Source organism: Lethenteron reissneri, chromosome 57 (genome assembly GCF_015708825.2).
Source record: "Lethenteron reissneri isolate LAM-NWPU_2019-01 chromosome 57, ASM1570882v1, whole genome shotgun sequence".
Lineage (NCBI taxonomy): Eukaryota > Metazoa > Chordata > Hyperoartia > Petromyzontiformes > Petromyzontidae > Lethenteron > Lethenteron reissneri.
Genome location: NC_083835.1, coordinates 2,472,444 through 2,496,176, shown reverse-complemented (window position 1 = coordinate 2,496,176; position 23,733 = coordinate 2,472,444). Strand labels below are relative to the sequence as shown.

Genomic DNA, 23,733 nt, shown 5'->3' with positions numbered 1-23,733 from the left:
CGGGGAGGTGGTGTGGCTGACGAGGGCGGAACTACTGCCGGAGGATACGCAGGTGGGGTGAGGGGGTGGGGGTGAGAGGGAGGGTGGGGGTGGGTGAGAGGTGGGGTGAGAGATGGGGTGAAAGGGGGGGTGAGAGAGGGGGTGGGTGAGAGGTGGGGTGAGAGATGGGGTGAAAGGGGGGGTGAGAGATGGGGGTGGGGGTGAGAGAGGGGGTGGGGGTGAGAGGGGGGTGGGGTGAGAGAAGGGGTGGGGGTGAGAGAGGGGGTGGGGGTGAGGGGGTGGGGGTGAGGGGGTGGGGGTGAGGGGGTGGGGGTGAGAGAGGGGGTGGGGGTGAGAGAGGGAGTGGGGGTGAGAGAGGAGCTGGGGATGAGAGTGGGTGGGTGAGAGGGTGGTGAAAGGGGGGGGGGAGTGAGGGGATGGGGGTGAGAGAGGGAGGGTGGGGGTGAGAGAGGGGGGTGAGAAGGAAGAGGAGGGTGCGGGGTGAGAGGGGAGGAGGGCACGAGGCTTTTCACACGGAAGCCGACGTGAAATGTTTTTTTCTTCAAATGTTGATGATTTTGTTTGACCCGAAAGGTGAGAGGTGTTGCGAGACTGACTACTGGGGGAGTCTCATTCGTAAGGGTGGGTGAGTGGGTGGGTCAGTGAGTGGGTGGATGAGTGGGTGAGTGAGTGGGTGGATGAGTGGGTGGGTGAGTGGATGGGTGAGTGGGTGGTTTCGTGGGTGAGTGGATGGGTGAGTGGGTGGTTTCGTGGGTGAGTGGGTGGATGAGTGGATGGGTGAGTGGGTGGTTTCGTGGGTGAGTGGGTGGGTGGGTGACTCGTTGGACAAATTATTGAATGAGTAGAAGGATGGGCGAATGAATGGGTGGGTCATTGGTTGAATAGATGATGGGATGATTTAGTTAGTTAATGGAGTCAAGTCAAGGTTAATACTGGTAGGAACCTCCTGATTACACCAGCCCACAGGGGATTATTGTGTCCGTCCGTCGTGCATCCAAAAATGGGAGGGGTGGGGCTGGGTAGAGAGGGGAGGGTGGGGAGGGGCTGGGTGGGGAGGGTGGGGCTTGCGTTGTGGCCGAAACGTCGTGAAAATTATTTTATTATGTTTTATTTTTATTATTTTATTACTTCCCTTCTACGTGACTTTACCGAAAGAACCAAGAAAATGGACCGTTGGAATACCTTATGCCAGAAAAAGTGTGTTGACCAGTGTAATTGCGAAACTCCGTTCTTACCCGTGGGCACAATCGAGGTGCCATACCCCGGCTCGCCAGGAGACGGCGGCACAAGCCAATGTCCCCCACACATCGTTACGTCTGCAGTCTGGGGAGCAGCATTGATTGTAAACTATTGTTTTTAAACAAATATGTTTTTATTTTATTTCATAAGGTAAGGCCCACACTGAGCTGTATATAGCTCTTTCTCAGAAGCAACCTGGGAATACAAATGACAGCTCAACAAAGACGGCTAATCACGTGGAAACTTACAGCAGCCAAATGCTTGAAACGCATGTTGATTAAATAAATGTGCAGGGAAAGACCGGAGAGATCTGGAGAAAACCCCACGCGACCACGGGGAGAGAGACACGCAAACTCCAAATATACAGCAGCAGACGTCTGGGTCGGGTTCGAGCCCACGACCTCCTGCATACCAGGCGAAGTAGTTCACATCTCGCCACGGCGGCGATTGTAGTAGCCTCATCGCGGCAAAGAGTAGGCTTAGGCGTCTTAAAAATTGAAATTCAACAGTTAATGGGCCACTCTCCACTGTAGCTGGCCTGCCGAGGATGTAGTTGTGAAAGTTCTTGCTGCATTATACAATGGCGAAACTCCCCCCGTGATGGTGGTGTAAGCTGTCGGTGCAGCCCATGGTCAACAGGCTGGCATTGTCAAATAATTTTTAAATCCTTTATATTAAGTTCGCTTGCTTGCTTGCTTAGGACCGTGCAAATCTTTCGGTCGTTTTTTACCCCACTTCCCGTGATCCAATCGAGCTGACATTTTGCACAAATACTCGTTGTGCGTGACAATGAATTTTCGTGAAATTTTTTTCCCAAAATTTTACACTGTTTAGGGAATTTTTTAAAAATATTTATTTACCAATTGGTTAATGCTGGCACACAATCATCTGACCCATAGGTGGCAGCCATCTCAAGCCAGAGGACGAGAGGACTCGAGCCGCCCCGATGCCACGCATATAAAGGATTTATAGTGAAAAACTTTGTTTTTACGGGTTAATTTTATTTATTAGACGCTTTTATTTAACTCACTCTGTCTGTTGTTGTCGTTGTTGTATCCTCAATTCTTGTGACTCGATTTTTACCCACTTCCCAATGTGATATCGACTGCAAACTTGGTATACGTATGTCATACTGATGACAATACTGTACTATATATTCTATCATAAAAAAATTAAAATGTATATTTTTGTGACGACGTGTGACGAGGGGGGGGGGGGGTGTTTGAGAAATGTGACTTCACATAAAAATGCGCAACTTTAAATAAATATATAATTGCTATAACAACACTAATAGTTATAAGAACACTCCTACAACATCAGAGTACAGCGTCACATTAAATACGCACTACAATGACAATAGTTTAAAGCGATTTTTAAGAATGTTTATTTTCAAAATGGAAATATGAATTTGGGGGGGGGAGAGGCAGAGCTTTGTGACGTCATATTTTAGGGGGGGGGGTCTGACTTTTTGTGACGCCGTGTGACGAAAGGGGGGGGGGTAAAAAATCGTCCAAAATCGCGTGACGTCATTTATGGACGGCCCCAAAGCGGTGTTGTGTGGGCAACTCTAACTCACTGATTCAGTCCCATTACCGAATTCTCTTTCCGTAGCGGAAGACGGACTTCGAGCGCCAATAAAACCCCTGAATCAGCAGCCGCGCGCTGATTGGACAGAGCCGGCCCCACCTCCCTCGGCGTGGCCAATCGCATCGCGCGCAGAGGCTGCACATGCAGGAAGTGAAATCAACGCGAGGCCGGGTGGATGTGACGGGCTCGTTTAACGGTTAATGTCGTCGATAATTATGTAATAATAATTACAAATAATATAAATAATAACCTTATCTTATTGACTCGTATGGACGACGCGAACAGCGTCTCCGTGGCGTTCAAGAATATAAAGGTTCTGACCGGCAGCGTTAAGAGCTCATGGTGAACAGACTTTGCTGTGACCCTACAGGACTCGATCCTTTAAGTGCGCACTTGTGGGACCGTGACCCCTTTCCCCCCCAAATGGGCCTCGTTTCTTCTGTGCACGAGTCGTGACAAGGAGGTCTGAGATAATCCAGGCGCTAAACGTCGCGTCCGCTCGTCACCTCCTCCCCCCCAAGGTCAATTCGTGGCGTGCCATGTGACCGCCTTGTGTAATATACTGTGCTCATGGGGTTTACCGCTCCTACACACGCTGGGTGCATACTGCGTACAACTACAGCGCCTCGCTTAGTGCGGCTGCAACACCGCAGAGAGCGGGTTTTGTTGGTGTTGAAGTCTGAGAAGTTTTCGTTTCCCCGCCGTCGATCCAGGGAAGATGCGTTGGACTCAGTTCAGAACGTCTTGGAAGTTCCCCACAATTGTGCTGTGCGTCTACGGCTTCTTGTACAACATGCGACCGTCTGAGCCGTTCCTCACACCCTACCTGGTTGGACCCGATGTGCAGCTGTCAACTGAGGATGTGAGTTGTTCGCAGCACGGACAAGACGGAACTTTGCTGTTACCAGCTGCAGTGCGAGTATTTCCAGCAGTATTTGCTCCGGCGAGGGGGTGTTTAGTACGATAACAATTTACTCTTTGGTTCTTTCGGTAAGTCAAGTAGGTAGAAAAATAAAAGAAAATAAATCACAGTGCTTTATTTAGTTTGAGTTTTCTACCCACGTGACTTACCGAAAGAACCAACGAGTATTGATCCATGCAGTCACGAAAGCTTCAAATTACGATAACTGCCAACAGTTCCAGCATATAAGCTCAAGTACGCATAACGTTTCGATTTAAAGCTTTCGTGACTTGCAGGGATTCATATTCTTGGTTCCTTCGGTAAAGTCATCACGTAGAAGGGAAATAATAAAATAAAAACAATTAAATTCTCACAACGTTTCGATTGCAACACAAGCAATCATCATTAGGTGTGAAAACCACAGCAACAAAAAAAGAATACGCAGAACGTTTTAGCAATTGGTGAAACTTACCCCATACAAACATAGTGTAATCATGGCCTATGGCTTATGTTACGACGTGAGGTCCTGTTGAGCCGTTCATGACCCCGTGCCTGCTTGCCACCTGATGTGCAACTGTATTCGTACAATCGATCATTGATTCAATTATAATCGAAGGAAATGGGGCGCCGGATTTTAAACGCGGGGATAATCACTACATCAGTTTTTTATTTATTTGAATTTTTGCACGTTATTGCATCACATTGTTTTCAGGTGTTGTGTACATACAGTTTTAGTGTTTAAATGTGTTTACTATATGAAATCGGTATATAAACAAGCATACAAATATACACCAATGAATATCCTACTTTCAAAAAAGTTACCCTACTTACCACTCTAATCTCGAAGAATCTGCATGGGGTCATGTACGCACTCCCTAACGCTATTGTTTCCACAACACGATGGATGACATTGGTCGTGAAAGCCGCCTCCGTGTTAACCTACTAACATGATGATGATGATGTGTTTGACTATCGCCGGAATGATGCAGCCTTTGGAGCGGTTTTGCCTGATCGGCCGGTAACCGCAGCCGGATAATGTTGGAAGCAGCAGCCGGATAATATAATCGATGATTAACTCGTTGTTTGTACTTGCACAGCACACGCGGCATAACTTCGTTTTACCTTTACAAGGTGCAGTGATGACCCCATAAAAGTCGAGAGAGCTCCTCTAGAGTTTTCATGCGTCAACAAATACCGCTTTTGTCAATTTTAGTCTGAAAAGGCAAAATGGCAGAATGACTAAAACTTTTTTTTTATATTGCGTGAGTCAAATCTAAAGCCCGCGTAATGGATTAATAACACTTCCAACTATTATTAAATTTAGATTTAAAGCTTTCGCGACTGCAGGGATTCATCGTCTTGGTTCTTTCGGTAAAGTCACGTAGAAGGGAAGTAAGAAAATAATAAAAATAAAACATAATAAAACAATTCTCACGACGTTTCGGCCACAACGCAAGCAGCCGTCCTCAGGTGAAAACCAGGTCTGTCGAGGCGACAGCGTCTGAATTATTAAGTTTAGTGTTTTAGCAACAAAAATATTGCCAACTAAGCTTGTTTTTTTTTTCCTTACGAATTTTGCTCTTCCTCGTCTTCGTCGTCTCGAGCCGGCAGAGTCGCGATTCGTGGTGCCGGAGGAGGGCAGAGAGACGATAAACCATCCCAACGTTGATCCGCCGTGAACAAAACTACCGTTTGTTGCTCGTAGGAACTTTTGCCCTGTTGGAAATCTGGCCAAATCAATGAAAGCGTCTGTCCAACCAATACATTGAGGAGGCGAACAGCAAAGCACTGCAAGTATTTGTTCTTGGCGTGTGTGAAGATATCTCTAGCCACGTGGGGGCCGAATTTCTCGCCAGCTCCGCGTGTGGTCGTGCATGCCCCAGGTGTTGAACATTTCATTTTTTGGCATGCCGACACAGAAGGAAACAAAAACCCCACAGCACTCGCCTTCAATATGACGAAGGGCTATTGCCCGAAACGTCGCCTGTTTCATATTGTTCTCCTTTTAAGGCCACACCGTGTTATTGCCGAATGCGCCGAGTTCCGTGCACGAGCACAGATCATGCGCGGCATGCTACGCATTGTACGTGAAGTGTCTATCAGCTCTGCTAATCTGTAAAAAAACGTGAATACACTGCAAGGAATTCGAAGAATGGGACCTGCGTATAATAGTTTACCGCTACGCAATGGCGTATGAAAAGTAAGGTTTATTGCAGCGCGCAGACACCTCGGCAGTCGTTCCGTGGCAACTGTATGTGGCGCGAAGCGACGATTGCTGATGGTCAAGAATAATGAACGGAGGTGGATCGCGGCCATGGAGGAGATGGGAGCGACGACGATTTCTGACATCGGCTCGTTTCATTGTCACGTAGCAGGATTCCGACAAATGCCGGCAGCTTGGGGAGAGGCGTTGATCTGGCAAGTGGATGGACCGTGGCTGATGATGATGATAATCCATGCGCACCACCGCACAACTGCGCCTGTGCCTACAGGATCGCTCACTGTCGAGACACGCTAGGACGTTCGTCCACGGATTCGTCATCAGTCGTTGGGACTTCTGCAACAGAATCTTCAGCTGTGCCAGTGCTCTGCATCTGCATACCTGTCAAACCCTTATCAGTGCCTTGCCTTATTACAGACCGATTCATACCTTAGTGGTCATCCCGTGCCACTTATAAATCTCAACGTTCATCCTACAAAGTCCCATCAAAAGGGAGGAACGCAAAGAAATAGACAAACAAAATTGGCTGTATTGAAACTGCTGTACGCCTTATGGACGTGAAAACTCAGGAATACGGGGAAAGCGTATGGGTCGACAGGTATTCATCTTGATTTAAAGCTTTCGTGACTGCAGGGATTCATATTATTCGTTCTTTCGGTGAAGTCGAAACGTCGTGAGAATTTTTTGTTGTTTTATATTTATATTATTTTATTATTTCCCTTCTACGTGACTTTACCGAAAGAACCAAGAATATATGCAGGTATTCATCTGCGTCCGCTGCATTCAGTCTTCAATGCTGCGGCTCGCCTGACAGTCTAGTCGTGGAAATTAAATTCGATCGGGACCTCAATACGAGACGCGTCACATTGTCTACCGGTCACACCAAGGGTTGTTTGCAAACTGCGCCTACAAAGGTCTATTAAAGTGTTCCTCGTTGCAAGGCCCGCGGCCACTGACTCCTGATGTGCGGCCCCCGACAATACACAAATGTGAAAACGTCCCCCACCATCGTGCTGTCACAAACCCCCAATGTTTTAAAGCTTTCGTGACTGCAGGGATTCATCTTCTTGGTTCTTTCGGTAAAGTCACGTGACTTTACCGAAAGAACCAAGAAGATAAACCCCCAATGGTTTCAGATGTGTGGTGGCGGCCCTCGCACTGATGATGTCTCGTCAGGGAAAGTGGGCCACCCCCCTCCCCCTCCTCTAAAAATGAGTGAACTCCGGTCCGCGACAATCCGCTCCATCCTATCTCGCCGAGCAGTTCCGGCCTCAACGGACCCCAATTGAAGCCGTCTATGATCCGTGGTCCACGGTGATCCTGCTGCTGCTGGTGGTGGTGGTAGTGCTGGTGCTTGTGGTGGTGGTGCTTGTGGTGGTGGTGCTGCTGGTGGTGCTGGTGGTGGTAGTGTTGGTGGTGGTGCTTGTGGTGGTGGTGGTAGTGCTGGTGGTGGTGCTTGTGGTGGTGGTGGTGCTGGTGGTGGTAGTGTTGGTGGTGGTAGTGTTGGTGGTAGTGTTGGTGGTGGTGCTTGTGGTGGTGGTGCTGCTGGTGGTGCTGCTGGTGGTGGTGGTAGTGTTGGTGCTTGTGGTGGTGCTGCTCCTGGTGGTGCTGCTGGTGGTGGTGGTAGTGCTGATGGTGGTGCTTGTGGTGGTGCTGCTCCTGGTGGTGCTGCTGGTGGTGCTGCTGGTGGTGGTGGTAGTGCTGGTGGTGGTGCTTTGGTGGTGGTGCTCCTGGTGGTGCTGGTGCTGGTGGTGGTGCTACCGCTCCCGTGAACAAATCTTGCGCAGCGATACGGCCAGCGCAGTTTCACCGGACTCTCCGACGACCTGGAAAAAGTTACTGGCAGATGTTCTGGATCCATGCTTGAGGCTGAGCCGGATCTGCAACAGACTTTAAAAAAAACGGTGTTTGTTCCGAAGAGCGATCAGTGCGCAGAACATGATGGTCTAGATTCATAAGAGTGCGTGATAACAAGTGTTCAGATTTACTGTAGCTCACCAATTGAAATTGAACTTCAGCCTCATGACGATGCCAGACCATGAAGTAAGAGTGTGGAGATAACGTTAACTACTGACTGCACCCATTACCCCCTTGGCTTAGACTGCTGCAAGTTAAGAAATTGCACGTGTACCCAATGCTGCAACGCTCCGCTACTTTATATTCTTGGGGTCTTTCGGTAAAGTCACATAGATAGGTTCAAAGAAAATAACAAAAAAATTACAAAAACTACGACGTTTCGATCGCAACACAAGCGGTCGTCTTGTTATTTTCTTCGAACCTATCTACGTGATAATAATACGGGTTTTTCCCTTTTTTCTGGCAACAAAATTGAAACCTTTTTACAAGGATTCATGTCTGCATTAACCACAATACTTGCAGTCAAAATGCAAATAAAAAACACACTGATAATATATGCATTGTCCTTGAAACTGATTGGTCCACACCAAGGGACGGCTTTCTTTTGAGCCTCGACTTTTGGCGTCCTCTGGTCGAGCACCAATTGGGTCGAGGCTCAAAAGAAAGCTGTCCCTTGGTGTGGACCAATCAGTTTCAAGGACAATGCATATATTATCATAGTGTGTTTTTTGTTTGCATTTTGACTACAAGTATTGTGGTTAATGCAGACATGAATCCTTGTAAAAAGGTTTCAGTTTTGTTGCCAGAAAAAAGAGGAAAAACCATATTATTATATTTTGGTACTGGCAAAGGAGGTCTAATGTGACTTTACCGAAAGACCCAAGAATAAGAATTCCTGCAGTCACGAAAGCTTTAACTAAAGATTTGCTCTGCTACTTTGTCCGCGATATGGTCAACGGGGAGGGGACGAAAACAACATCTTGATATTCTGCTTTGCTCCTACCCTGTCCCCGGCAGGTGACCAACAAGGTGCTGCCAGTGTGGACGTACTCCTACCTGGCGCTGCTGCTGCCCGTGTTCCTGCTGACGGACTTCCTGCGCTACAAGGCGGTGATCGTGCTGCAAGGCGCGGCGCTCGTGGCGACGTGGTGTCTGCTGCTGTGGGCGCGAGGCGTGCCCGCCATGCAGGCCATGGAGTTCTGCTACGGCGTCGTCACGGCTACGGAGGTCGCCTACTACTCCTACATCTACAGCGTGGTGGCCGCTAAGCACTACCAGCGGGTCACCGGCTACTGCAGGTATGTCCGTACTCTATGTCAAACTTGATTCGCACCGTACGTAGTCGACCGCGCTAAACGGAGGTGCGTGGGAAGGACGATAAACTATGGGTCACTGTGTGAGTCTATGGGTCTCTGTGTGAGTCTGTGGGTCTCTGTGTGAGTCTGTGTGAGTCTCTGTGTGAGTCTGTGGGTCTCTGTGTGAGTCTATGGGTCTCTGTGTGAGTATCTGGGTCTCTGTGTGAGTCTTTGGGTCTCTGTGTGAGTCTGTGTGAGTCTCTGTGTGAGTCTTTGGGTCTCTATGTGAGTCTATGGGTCTCTGTGTGAGTCTGTGTGAGTCTCTGTGTGAGTCTATGTGTCTCTGTGTGAATCTGTGGGTCTCTGTGTGAGTCTATGGGTCTCTGTGTGAGTGTAAGGGTCTCTGTGTGAGTCTACGGGTCTCTGTGTGAGTGTAAGGGTCTCTGTGTGAGTCTACGGGTCTCTGTGTGAGTCTATGGGTTTCTGTGTGAGTCTATGGGTTTCTGTGTGAGTCTATGGGTCTCTGTGTGAGTCTATGGGTCTCTGTGCGAGTCTATGGGTCTCTGTGTGAGTCTATGGGTCTCTGTGTGAGTCTATGAACTTCTTTCGCACCGTATGTAGCCAGCCGTACTCATCGGGGGTGCGTGAAGGTGGCAGCAGCAACAGCAGCACTGGTGATTAGGGTCGGTTAAACCGCATTTAATTTAGCGTTGCCGATAAGAGCATGAAAAATAAATAAAAAGTAGTTGAAAGCTAATAAAATGTATTATTACGCGACGCTGGTGCTGCTTGCGTTGGCAGCGGTGCACGAACATAAAATTACGCAAACTAATCTGAACGCGCTCGTCAATAACACCGTGGCCACGTCCGTGTCAAGGGCGAGGGAGTCGGCGTCCACGTGGAACGGCGATGTTGGGAAGCTCATCGTCAGCTCCGCGTCTCACGCGCGCGCATCACCGGGCGGACGATTGTGAATTTGGGGCGCATAAGTTTTGACCTTGGCGGGGAACATCACATCCAGCTGTTTGGTTTCCCGTGTACGGAGACCCTACTGCTCATAACCCACGTTTAAAAATATACATTTCGTAGAATATTTGAACCGGTCATGGGCCTCCCCTAGGTCGACTCAGTCTTAAATGATAACCTGGTGTGGTGCGTAAACATCTGCGCTTGGGAGACAAAGGCAGCCCGGCGTGCTGTTACCCACCCACCCCCTGAATCGGTGTTTTTATTGCAAGCCCCGCGGGCCACTGACGGCCCCTGATGACCCCTGGTGGCCTTTAGTGAGGCCTCTGATGTGCAGTACCTCGACAATACATGAATAGTAAAAACACCCCCCCATCATCATCGTGCTGCTGTCAAACCCCCAATGGTTTTAGATGTGTGGCGGCCCTCACACACTGATGATGTCTTATCAGCGAGAGTAGCCCCCCTATGAAGATTAGTGGAGAACACTGCACGAGATGCTTGCTAACAGCACTTGCCCCAACAGTCTGTTGAAAGGCTACGCGGCGGGGAATCTTTGCCTTTTGCGTGGGCCCGCGATCACCCGGTGCCTCCGTCATCTGGCACGTGCAGGAGCGCGACTCTCGCGGGCTACACGCTGGCCTCCGTGCTGGGCCAGCTGCTCGTGTCCGTGGCCGGCACCTCGTACCGCAGCCTCAACATCATCTCGCTGGCGTCCGTGTCGCTCGCCTTCCTCGCCTCCTTCCTGCTGCCTTCGCCCGAGCGCAGCATGTTCTTCCACAAGAGGGCGGCGCTGGCGCCGACGCCATCCAAGGCGGACGGGGACGCCGGCCTGACCGGCGACGGTGACGACGGCGAGGCGGCTTCCCCTAGCGTCCCGTCCGTCGCGGCAGCGGAGCTCCGCGCCGGCGCTAGCGTCGCGGCCACGGCCGCCAGCAACGCGCCGTACCGGCCGCTGAGCGGCGGCAAGGTGGCAGACTCGCAGAAGGTCAGCGGCGCGTCAAAGCGGTTTCGGTTTTAAATGCGGATCGTAGTAGCGGGCCGCGAAAGCGACCCCCGCCTCCTCCCCCGGTTTAAGTTTTTAGCGCGTTTGCCGTTTTGTCGCGGGGAGATTTCACGGTCCGAGCCCGGCGGCCGTCTCCAGTTAATGCTGCGGTTGCGTTCGCTTTAAATGTGCCCCCGTACCGCTTCGCGAGGTCCCGCGACGCCATTTCGAAATGCGAGTGGGCCGTGCGAATTTGCGAAATAAAAAAAAATCGACTCCCAAATTACTCGATCGGCCGATGCCACGCAGCGAAAACCACCCCCTGCCCGTCAAACTACCGACCGCAATCGTCCGCGAATCGCCGGGTCTCGGTAACGGTAGCCTCGCGCTATGGGAGTGGCGGGAGGCATACCAAATGGAGCTCACGACTTGCCTGTGATGTGCAAAGGTCGCTTCGGAAGAGCAGGTGCTGGTGGACGAGCGCCAGTGCCCACGCTACGGGGAAGCTCTCTTCGAGGGGACGACCCACGATGCGAAAGCCGGAAGCGACTCTTGCGACGTCGTTGACTTGGCCGGTTCGTCGTCGTCATCGTCGTCGTCATCGTCGCCGCCTCTTCCCAGCGGGATTGACGCGTCCTTCGCGGGCGTGATCACCCGCCTACTCAAGGACTTTGCGAAGTGCTACACGGACCGCTCGCTCCTCGTCTGGTCCATCTGGTGGGCCCTCGCCACCTGCGGCTACAACCAGGTCATCAACTACGTCCAGGTGAGACGAGAGGGGCTCGCGGCGGCGGGGAGAGGAGCGAACGAACGGTGGCGTTGATACCGAGACGCACTGCGGGGAGGGGGGGCGGGCTTTCACTGCCGGACGACGCGCTGTACCCAGCAATATGGCGCAGCCGGCCGCGCGACTGTGTCCGACGTGGTGGCCACTCATCCAAGCGCTATCCAGCCTCTCGAGGCTAACTTGGCTTGCGTTGATCTGACGAGATGGGGCACGGTCCGCGTGATTTGGCGATCGCGGTGCACAAGGTACCGTTTAATTTGTCCTTTGCTCGGTTGTGTTCTAATCCTGCTAGCGGCGTCACGAAGTGTCCGTGCAGAACTCTTGCGGGGCATCTGTCTTACCCAGTGTTTTGGAGAACGGCCCACAAAAGCGAATGTTGCAGAACCACTTATGAGATCCACTTTTTAAGCGTCCTCTTATCCACGCCACGGGCACAGTTTACCGTGCACCGTGCGAGAAGACAACTTGCAAATTTAACGTGATGGGTTTTTTTTTTATTTGTTGCTGCTATTCGGTGACCCGGCTGTGACCACCAAATAAATACAATTTATCGGGGACGAAGCCTTTGCCGTTGCAGCACCAATGTTTTGGAACAACCTCGTTTCCGCCCTTAACACCGTGAATCTTCCTTCTGTAATGTGAGGTTATATCCGGGTCGCTGACGGATCACAACTCGTCACGATGATTGGCTCTGCCGGTCCTGGTCCATAGCCAATGGGGGGAAGCCTAGGGGCGTGGCCCTGACGTAATGGAAAGGTGACAGCTGTAAGTAGAGGATTGGTTCTGCTGGCTTTAGCCACAGCCAATGGGGAGACGAGTCAGGGACGTGGTCCTGGGAGCCTACGGTGGAGTCTGGAAGATTCCATAGAGGCTAACCAGGATTGGTGGAAAGGTACCACATGACCCGGGTATAAAATAGGGGTGGAGACGAACAACACGTGGTCAGAACTGGAACGAACAAAGGGAAGGAGGCCACGCGAGAGTGGGGGTCCAGGCTGCCACGTGGTCCAGGCTGCCACGTGGTCCAGGCTGCCACGTGGTCCAGGCTGCCACGTGGTCCAGGCTGCCACGTGGTCCAGGCTGCCACGTGGTCCAGGCTGCCACATGGTCCAGGCTGCCACGTGGCTGCGCGCATCTCTCTCTCTCTATCCCTCTCACGCTGTCTGTCAGCAGCGTGAAGGAGTGTTGTAATGAAAGACGAATAAAGACCGGATTCCAGAAGTCGCTTCAACGACCTTAATTACACTTCGAAAGACAGAAGCAGAAAAATGCGTGCTGGTGGACACAGCAGTCGCATTCGCAAACGGGATTTGATCCTTGCCTGTGTAGTATCGATAGCGCCATGTTCGCGCGTCGTTTTATTGAGGGAGTGCCGCTGTGTGGCGTTATCTTGGTGCGGTCCGGGACTGTTGTGTTGTCGTTTTGCTGCCCTGCCCAATCTTGATAAATCGGATTGACTTGACACATTTATTCGTATTTATTGACGTTCCTACCTTTTTCTCTATTTCGTACTCCTGTCCTTTTGAACACGTAGGCTTTCGCGACCAATATCATCAATAATACAGGTTTATTTGGGTTAGATCGCGAAGGTATAAATGTGTCGTTAAACCCGCCACCACCCTCGCTGTGTCGGTTGGTGGCAGGTTTACTGACATATTTATATTTTTTGCGATCTAACCCAAAAAAAAACCGCATCATGAACTCTTATCCTTGTTTGTATTGTTTGCTGTTGTAGCTTTTCAGGCCCTGCCCCATACTACACCTTCTGTGAAAAAAGGTTCTTCACAGCTCATAGGATTCCTCCTCTTTAAATAAATTATTCTGATCCTGAGAACATCTTTGCTGCAGGTGCTTTGGGCAGAGATGGAGCCGTCAAACAGCACGGCCGTGTACAACGGAGGCGTCGAGGCGGTCTCAACCCTCGTGGGTAAGGTCACACGTGTGGGTCAATAGGTCAGAGGGTCAAAAGTACCCAAGCCAGTGGAGCTATCTCTTCATCTTTTTACTTTCCTATTCTCTTCCCTCCGGCCGAGCGGCCGGCGCGATTTCACAAGACGGGAGATTCCGTGCGGAGAAAAAAAAATACCGCAGAGTCGTGCAAAGTCCACGACCACGAGAATTCCTGCCTCAAGCAGATTTTGGAGCCAGTTTGAATGCCGCTACGCCCACTGTCCCGAAGGGAGGGGAGGGAAGGGCGGGGGCGGTGTCCACGAAGAACGACGGCGAGCGGTGTGTGGTGACCTTGCGTGTGGCGACGCCACGGCCCAGCGGCAGCGCTTTCGCAGCCTGTCGCAGAGAGGCTCGCGGTTCGAAGGCAGACGGCCGCCCCGGTTAATACTGCGATGCGCATGAACCATAAAACGCTACCCCGCGGCCGTGTGCTTCACAGCGGACGTTTAAAGATCCCGTGACATCATTCGAAGAAACTAAAACTGACAATTTTTTTATTTTACCAGGTAAGGCCCCTCTGAGCTATGCGGCTCTTTTTCAGAAGCGAACTGGCTGCCACAAATGAAAGCTTAACTAAGTGGCTTATCATCTTGTGGAAATTTATAGCAGCCAAAGACTCTAAACGTGGGATGTTGATTCTAAATGGGGAGGGAAAAGCCAGCGTATTAGTCCAAATTAGGTTTTTTGTAAAATGACACTGCAAATTGCATAATTCAACTATTATTTTTTACTTTACCAGGTAAAGCCCACTGAGCTATACAGCTCGTTTCCAGAAACGACCTGGTTATCACGAATGGAATTGCAAAGCAATTATTGCCTCGCCCCCTGAGAAAACTTAGCACGACCCTCCGGAATCTAGCGCTTGTATGGGCGAGCACCGTACATTATTTTGGGGGTTTGAAGCTTTCGGTAAAGTCACGTAGGTAAAAAATAAATAATAAAAATAAATAATAAAAGAAATAACAATTAATTTTATAATAAAAAAAATAGAAATCAAATATTATTTTATTTCTATTCTTTTTTCTATTATTTTATTATAATTTTTATTATTATTTTTTTCTACGTGACTTTACCGGAAAAAACCTAAGAGTATTATTTTGGGGTTCGCGTCGCACACCGCTCGCCTTCATCTCGATGGTCTCACCTCGTCACGTCTCGTCACCTCTTCCCCTGTGCACACAGAGAGAGAGATAAACGCCTGTGGCAGCACAAAAACACAACGCATCCCCTTCGCAAAGCATCCTCGACGGACTTTCCTTTGCATCGTAAAACTTAATCTTTTACACTTTTAAAGATCGTAACAGGAGATTGACGTTTCACAAAATACCACGTCTGAGTTAAATATTAACGTAACCACACCGATAGCACCTACACCTAATTAAGAGGTGGCTTTCGACGAAAGGTCACTGGTGGGATTGAAACGGTGGCAGGTGTGGTTTGCGTGGCTGCGCTGTGAACCCCGGTGACCCGAGTTCGATTCCCAGCCAACGCGAACGACTTCAATATCCAATCTTTCGTTTGACGTTGACAAACCTACTCTTTGGTTATTTCGGTAAAGTTGACATGCTAAATTTTCTCACATTAGCATCACGAACCAGAGGTCGCAAACGGGTTTTGATTCCTTACCCGTACCCGTACCCGGCCGCACCAGGGTCGCAAACGGGTACCCTACCCGATACCCGGCTACCCGTACCCGGCCGGGTATCGGGTAGGGTACGGGTACCCGATTGCGACCTCTGGGATGAAGCCATGTTGCAGGCGCGGGTGGGTTGATTCTAGGAACTTTAATTGTGAGAAGAGACAAGACGTTGGGAAATGAGTGACAAACAGTTACTCACCAGTGACTCACGGCCTACCCGTACCCGGCCGCACCAGGGTTGCAAACGGGTACCCGTACCCGGCCGGGTACGGGTAGCCGGGTACGGGTAGCCGGGTACGGGTAGCCGGGTATCGGGTAGGGTACGGGTATTGGGTACCCGATTGCGACCTCTGTCATGAACCCAGCTTCTCTCTACCTTCGATCTATTACCTGTGCCCAACTCCCCCTCCCTCCCTCCCTCCCTCCTCGCCTCCCCCCCCTCTCACAGCTCGGCAGCCAACGCTGCAGCATCCTCTACCATTGACATGCTAATGTTCTCACACTCCGCCCACTTACCCCTGGGGTTGAGCCCACCAAAAACCCTTTATAAGCAGTTGTTGTTAGCAGATCTTTCTCCTAAATCAGCAGTTGTCCTGCTGTATCGGTTCCACCTGATGACGGTCGCTTGTGTTGCGATCGAAACGTAGTGATTTAATTTAATTTATTTTCTACCTACGTGACTTTACCGAAAGAACCAAAGAGTATGGATCGCTGCAGTCACGAAAGCTTCAAATCTAGGTTGACAATCCTGCATCGATGTTCACACTCGTGAAATGTCTACTTCCGTGCCATATCTACGTCTATTAATTTTCATTGACTTGCTTCAATTTTCTCTGGGGGGGGGGGGGGGGGGCGGCAACGTGGCGGTAAACGAGGCGGAGACATGTGGACAGACGGACGGAGAAAGCTTGTTGTCCGAACATCCCCACGCCTCTTAATTGTAAACAAATTAACACGTAGGCTTCCGCGATCAATAGCATCCATAATAGAGTTTTTTTTGGGTTAGATCGCGTAAATATATAAATGTGTGGTTAAACCCACCACCACCCGACACAGCCAACTAGTAAGGGTTGTCACATAAACAGAACATGCCAATTCGTCACTAGTACAGCACACCGGTTGTGTGTTGGAGAGCCAAGCCACAACATTTACAATCTGAGTACGATGTTTCGCCAGTAATTACAACCAGCTTCATCAGGCGACAGCCAGAATTGTGGAGAAGTCCGCCTCTGTTATGGAGGTAAATAAATTATTTGGCTCACGCTGCGTCGTCGGCAGTGGTGTGCAAAGCACAAACATCAACAACAACAAAATGCCAACGTGTTTGTTGGTCATTTTGGTGTAACTTGCTGATCCCGCAACCCCGGCTGGAAATCTGTGAAAAAGAGCATCATGGCTCATCAGATTCCTCCAGGATAAATCAAGATTCTGATTCTCAATATCTACTTTTTATTCATTGCAACTTTGGGAGACCTTTTGTGAAAGGCGAACTCTGTGAATGCAAGATGTGTTATTGTTTCCTATATCTGAACAATTCGTGGTCAAACAAACCGCCACACACACACACGGCGCCACGGTGACTAGGAGATGTTAACTACCTCGCCTGGTATACAGGAGGTCGTGGGTTCCATCCCGACCCTGACGCCTGCTGCTGTATACATGGAGTTTGCGGTGTCTCTCTCCCCGTGGTCGTTTGGATTTTTCTCAGTGTCCTCCAGTTTTTCCCTCCGCATTTAGAAATATGCGTTTTACAGCATTTGGCTGCTGTAAATTTGCACGTGATGAGCCACTTTGTTGAGCTATCATTTGTGGCCAGGTCGCTGATGAAGAAGAGCTACGTGGCTCAGTGGGCCTCACCGGGTAAAAATAAAATAAAAAGTTTAGTTTAAGCACAGAGATGATTTTAAAAACGCGTTTCCAACAGCTGGTGATGAAGCCCAAGACTCAAGCGGTCAATAGTTCACCATGTTTATAGTGTGCGGGAATAATCGCGAAGAGATTTGGAAAAATACTGCCGGAATTAATGAAAATTAAGAAGAATTCCAGCCACGAGTCTTGTTCGCACGAGTTAATAAACGCACTAAGAGCGGCCAAGTCGGCTTGGACACAGGGAGACTTGTGTTTTCCTCGCGCGGAATGCGACTCCGTGGCCGGGCAAAGGACATGGCATTACAGAGAAGCAGTCACAGGGGATTCAGAAGGGGTGGTGTGAACAAAAGACAAAGACCCCCCGCATAGCCTTAACAGACTGTAGGGGCAAGTGCTGTTAGCGAGTAGCACCTAATGAAGGCCGGCACGGCACACGAGGGGGTGGGTGGCCAGCACCACGCCCCGGCCACCTTTGTCTGCCTAGTGGCGATGTTTCCACACCGCACCAGGTACTCATTTGAGGCTGAGTTGACCTAGGGGACGCTCAGGACCGGTTGGCAGTGAGAGGGAATCGAAGTCGGGTCGCCGCTCCCCACTGTGAATACAATTGCGCAGCGTCACAAACACCTCTTACGAATGGATCCCGATCAGAATCTTTATTTAGACTGGAAGAATGCGATGAGCTTTTAAGCTCTTTTTCACAGTAGGGGCGGGGCAGCAAGTTGCAACGACAAACACTGCAGAAACAGATCGGAGTGCAAAGTATACAGGAAATCTAAACTAAGGCTAAAAGCTAAGCAAGCCGCAAGGGATTCAAACTTTCCAGTCGTGGCCCACGTTGCCGAGACGTTGGCTTTGGTTTCTAAAAACCGTGCGCCTCTCCGACGTGTTACCGGGTCGTACCGCGTGCTCGTCGGCACAACGTCGTCCGACGTTTCTCTCCACGCGCCGGGAACACCTTCCGGAAGCTTTGGGCGAATTCGACTCCCCAAAGGGTTTGGTTCCAAGGCCACAGGAGCGAAACGTCGGACATCGTGCCAAACCACAACGACGACGCGAAAACGCACCGGGGGGGGCGGGGGGGTGGAAGCCGTGCAGCGGCACAGCCGCGTCGTCCCGCCGCCCTCGCCGCGTTTCCGTACCCAAATTCTTGACATTTCGCGAAATCTCCCGCGGATGTCGGGCGACGCCGCGAGCCAATGTCGGCGCAAGCGGCACGAGTGCGGAGAAGCCTGCGCGGTTAACCGAGCGTCCGTCCGTGACCTCTCCGTCCTCGGCAGGCGCCGTGTCGGCCTTCGCCGTGGGCTTCATGCCGCTAGACTGGGCGCTGTGGGGGGAGCTGGCGCTGGGGGTCTTCTCGGGGCTCGACGCCGCCGCCCTCTTCCTCATGGCGGCGCTGGACAGCGTGTGGGTCGGCTACGTGGGCTACGTCGTCTTCAAGGGCTCCTACACCTTCCTCATCACCATCGCCACGTACGCCGCCGTGGCCGCACTCGCTCGAGGAGTGCACCCGCCCACTCGCTCGCCCGCACACTCGTTCACTCGCTCGCCCACTCACTCACCCGTACACTCGCTCACCCACACACTCACCCACTCACTCACCCAATCACTAAGTACCCCACTCACCCACTTACTCACCCACTCACTCGCTCGTCCACTCACTCACTTAAGTACCCCATTCACCCACTTACTCACCCACTTACCCACTCGTCCATGCACTCACCCACTTAAGTACCCTACTAACTCTCCCACCCACTCACTCGTTCACTCACTCGCCCACTCACTCGCTTAATTACCGCACTCACTCACCTACTTCGCTCACCCACTCACTTAAATACGCCAGTCACCCACTCACTCACTCGTCCACTCACTCATCCACTTATTCACTCGGGTCTACTCTGACTTCCTGGTTTCATGACTTGAGGATTGTTGTCGCGTATCTATTTGCTACATTTGGCTGTGAGAATCTTCACACCTGACAATTTGATTTGCTTTTCTGGCTCGGGTGGATGCAGATCATTACTCGGTGACCTCCCTACCAGAGCGTCCCGCGTGTTACGGCTGCGAACAAACAACCCTTGTTCCCCATATACCCCACTGCCTGTCATCCACGTTGCACCCATCAGAGACCCTCACTCACCTTCACGTTCCAACTTATTCTGCCTTACCTACCGCTGCAACATCACCTCCATTCCGAGCCCTGTCCCTCCGTCCACTCCATCACCTTCCTTACTGAACGCCACAGGATTGCATGTTAAAGCGCCCTGGGGAGGGTGCTATGTAAATGCGAAATAGAATAAAATAAATGGCCGGTCCCGGACCCCCGCGCTTACATCCCATTTAATAAATGCCGCCAAGGTTCCAGATCGCGGCGACACTGGACATGGAGCGGTACGCGCTGGTGTTCGGCGCCAACACCTTCGTGGCGCTGGTTCTGCAGACGGTGCTGACGGTGGTGGTGGTGGACTCGCGCGGCCTGGGCCTCGACGTCGTCACGCAGGCGAGGACCGGGGCGACCGCCCCCCCCCCCCCCCCACTGCCATGCCCAACGCTTGTCCTCGTAGGGCTGCGTAAAGCGGTTAGCGCGCAAAGCTACGAACTCCCGCTCACGGCCAATAACAGTGGCGAATATTTGTACCCGTCCTGGGCCTCCCCTAGGTCGACTCGGCCTCAATTGAGTCCTCGTAGGGCTGCGTAAAGCGGTTAGCGCGCAAAGCTACGAACTCCCGCTCACGGCCAATAACAGTGGCGAATATTTGTACCCGTCCTGGGCCTCCCCTAGGTCGACTCGGCCTCAATTGAGTCCTCGTAGGGCTGCGTAAAGCGGTTAGCGCGCAAAGCTACGAACTCCCGCTCACGACCAAAACAGTGGCGAATATTTGAACCCGTCCTGGGCCTCCCCTAGGTCGACTCAGCCTCAATTGAGTCCTCGTAGGGCTGCGTAAAGCGGTTAGCGCGCAAAGCTACGAACCCGGCGACCCGAGTTCGACTCCCGCTCACGGCCAATAACAGTGGCGAATATTTGAACCCGTCCTGGGCCTCCCCTAGGTCGACTCGGCCTCAATTGAGTCCTCGTAGGGCTGCGTAAAGCGGTTCGCGCGCAAAGCTACGAACCCGGCGGCCCGAGTTCGACTCCCGCTCACGGCCAATAACAGTGGCCAATATTTGAACCCGTCCTGGGCCTCCCCTAGGTCGACTCAGCCTCAATTGAGTCCCTGGTGCGGTGTGTAGTAAACATCGCCACTGGGGAGACAAAGGCGGCCGGGCGTGGCGTTGGCTAGCCACCCTCTCGTGTGCCGTACCGGCCTTCATAGGTGCTGCTTGCCAACAGCACTTGCTCCAAAAGTCTGTTAGGGCTATACGGGGGATCTTTGTATTTGTTTTGATATACTACGCGGGTTGCAGAGTACAGTCTCTTAGTACGCCGTGTATTTTAGACACGTGAATTCAGGTGACAAAAAATGTTTCAACGAGTCTGTTATTTTGGCTGCGTGTATATCGGAATCACAATCTGTATTTATCCAGGAGAAAGCTGACGAGCTATGAAGCTCTTTTCACAGACGTCCAATAGGGACGTGTCAGAAAGCAAACATTAATATGCACGAACACCCCTCGTCGCGTCCGTTACGACGATACGCGAGCGTGCGCCAAGTCGCTGGCCGCGACCACTGACCGTTGATCGTGCGCGGCCCCCGCAGTTCTTCATCTACGCGTGCTACTTCACGGCCATCGCCGCGCTCTTCGTGCTCAAGGGCCTCCACACGGTGGTGCGGCGCCAGCTCCTGCGCGGCTCCGAGCCCTCCAAACTGGAGCCGGGCCCGTCGCCGTCGCCACCGCCGTCGTCGTCGTCATCGTCGTCGCCCGTCAACGACGCATGCCCCGGCTCCTCTCGCGTCATCCACAGCTCCCAGCTGTGACGGCGATTGTCACGACGGGAGAAGGCTTTGCGGCGTGGTGATAAACGTTGACAACATCGTCAACATCGTCGTGTTGGTCTGTCCACTCGAAGACTCTGCGAGCCGCTCCCACCTAACAACATGAAGGAGAAATCATTCTGTGGTGGCGACAAGATGTTATCTACCTCGCCTGGCACGGAGGGGTGTCGTGGGTTCGATCCCAACCTCCGACGATGCCGCGTGCTCTGTCTCGCCACCGTGGTGGTCACGTAGATTTTGCCCTCCACCAATTATGAACACGCTTTTCGATTATTTAGCTTCGAATATAAATTCCCACGTGATGATATCGGCCGCTTCAATGAGCTATCACAAATGGCCAGGTCATCTCTGAAAAATAGCTCGGTGGGCTTTACCTGGTTAAATGTAATGGTTCTTCTTCTTGGTTCTTTCGGTAAAGTCACGTAGAATGAAAATAATAAAAATAAAACATAATAAAATAATTCTCACGACGTTTCGGCCACAACGCAAGCAGCCGTCCTCAGGTGTAGAACAGGTCTGTTGAGAAGACAGAGTCTGAATGTCAAGACGCTCTTCCCCCCTCCATCCCAGCTTAAATAGTCGCTCCAAGCCTGGGGCGTGTCATTCAGACTCTGTCTTCTCGACAGACCTGTTCTACACCTGAGGATGGCTGCTTGCGTTGTGGCCGAAACGTCGTGAGAATTATTTTATTATGTTTTATTTTTATTATTTTATTATTTCCATTCTACGTGACTTTACCGAAAGAACCTAGAAGATGAATCCCTGCAGTCACGAAAGCTTTAAAAATCGAAATGTAATGGTTCTGCTTGGTTTAGCCTAGTGGCGTGAACCAACTCAATTGATTATCGTCAGCCACGATCAATCTGCTGCCTGGGCGAAGGCGGCATTCGTCTCTCATGGGTCCCGCACGGGCATCGATCCATCGTCGCGTTCCAGCGCTTGAGTCGATGTCACCGCGGCATCTGCGCTAGCGGACGTCGTCCTTCCTCCACCGGTCGCCACTCCACCGTTGAAGTGTCGACCAACAGCGACCAGCGCGACGCGGCGCGGTAAATGTTGTAACTTATTATCCTTATTATGAATAGGATGGAGCAGCCTGGGCAAAAAAAACTACAGATTTTTTTTTTTTTTTACAATCTTTTTAAAACTTGTTAAACTCTAGGTCCTCCCTTGAGACCTTAGCCGTGCAACTTAATCGTGAAATTGAAATCTTATTTAAAAAAACTGCTGCCTTTTAAACAAAAATGCACCACGATATTTTTACTTCACGTGACATCCTCACAGGAATAGACCGCGGTACATTTAGCACGCTCGTGTGCAAGTAATGGCCTCCTCCTCAACGGCCGGTCGAATATTGTGACAGCGATGTCTCCGAATCCCACGCCGGGGAGAGTGTCTATGAAGACGTAACGAGTGCATTGGGAATGGTGGGAGGTGTGTGTAGGAGGCTTTGAAAGTGGGGTATCTATAAATGCATCGCCACGTGCGTGCGTGTGTGTGTACACTAGAAGGAGTGGTAGCGTAGGAGTGGTAGCGTAGCAGTGGTGAGCACGCAGGGCTATGAACCTGGCAAACAGGGAACGATTCCCCGCTCACGGCCAACACCGGTGCCGATTATCTGAACCGGTCCTGGGCCTCCCCTAGGTCGGCTCGGCCTCAGATGAGTAACTGCTGCAGTGGTGTAAGCGTCGCTACTGGGGATACAAAGGCGGCCCGGCGTGGTGCTGGCCACCCACCCGCTTGTGTAATGTTCCGGCCTGGAGAAAACCAACGCGTGCCGGAGGAGTGGGCGGGGGGAAACACTCTATGCCATTAATGGAATAAGCAGAATAAGTGGAGTCCACATCTATGCTGTACCTCATCCTCCTGGCGAGCCGTGCTCGCTTAATAAAAAAGGACTTACTTGAAATAATGGACACTCAAAATGTCAATTTCTACGCCTGCGTTGCGACGTTGTAGTTTATTTGCCGCGACGGCAAACGGCAATCAAATTCTCCACCCAGTCGATGTGATTGCATATCCCTTGTTCAGTGAAACTGCGTTGGCAGTGGTGCACAGAGCGCAAATAACAAATAAGAAAAGCCCAACTCATTCGCCAATACAACCGCGGCTTCACAAAAAACAGGATGTGCGACAGGTGACACTTTGGGCTTTGTCCCTTCGCCGCAGGCACGTTCGGAGGGCTACTGCCCGAAACGTCAACCTGTTGTGCATTTCGTTCCTTTTTAAGGCCGTAGTGTTATTGACGGACGCGTTGAGTTTTCAACTAATTTAATTATGGAGTCTGGTGGGGTCGGGGGAACGCAACTGTGGTGCTGTGGGCTTGTGTCTCGGAAGTTGGGGATGCTTTGGCCAGTTGGATTCGTGAACGCTTTGATCACGTTGGAAATATCCAGAGTGCTCGGAAGAATACCAGTGGCGTATGAGGGGGGATGACACTCCCGCATACGAAGCCTAACAACACGCGCCAACCCAGGTCTGTCGACATCCGGGCACGATGAT

At 51.3% G+C, this 23,733-nt stretch overlaps 2 protein-coding genes across 6 annotated transcripts in view; one reads left to right on the top strand and one right to left on the bottom strand.

Moving 5' to 3' along the window:
- Positions 1-21,095, bottom strand: part of LOC133357326 (pannexin-3-like) — a 55,741-nt gene extending 34,646 nt beyond the window's left edge. For 2 of the 5 annotated variants that reach the window (XM_061575214.1, XM_061575217.1), the window contains exons 1-2: positions 20,970-21,095; positions 14,933-14,958 (exon numbers count right to left, since the gene is read on the bottom strand). Coding sequence is in view for 2 of the 5 variants with exons in the window: in XM_061575218.1 (XP_061431202.1) it covers positions 14,933-15,052 (120 nt within the window). In the remaining 3 variants the exon portion in view is untranslated. Of the gene's footprint in view, positions 1-14,932; positions 15,159-20,969 lie in introns of those variants that run through there. The other 3 variants (XM_061575219.1, XM_061575216.1, XM_061575218.1) reach the window with 3 other exon arrangements.
- LOC133357325 (thiamine transporter 2-like) lies at positions 2,667-21,923 on the top strand. The gene is made up of 9 exons (XM_061575213.1): positions 2,667-3,347; positions 3,540-3,688; positions 8,823-9,103; positions 10,679-11,054; positions 11,500-11,817; positions 13,687-13,765; positions 18,577-18,769; positions 19,655-19,796; positions 20,995-21,923. The coding sequence occupies exons 2-9, from the start codon at positions 3,545-3,547 to the stop codon at positions 21,211-21,213; spliced, it is 1,752 nt and encodes a 583-aa protein (XP_061431197.1). The 5' UTR covers positions 2,667-3,347; positions 3,540-3,544; the 3' UTR covers positions 21,214-21,923.
- Positions 21,924-23,733: the final 1,810 nt, after the last annotated feature.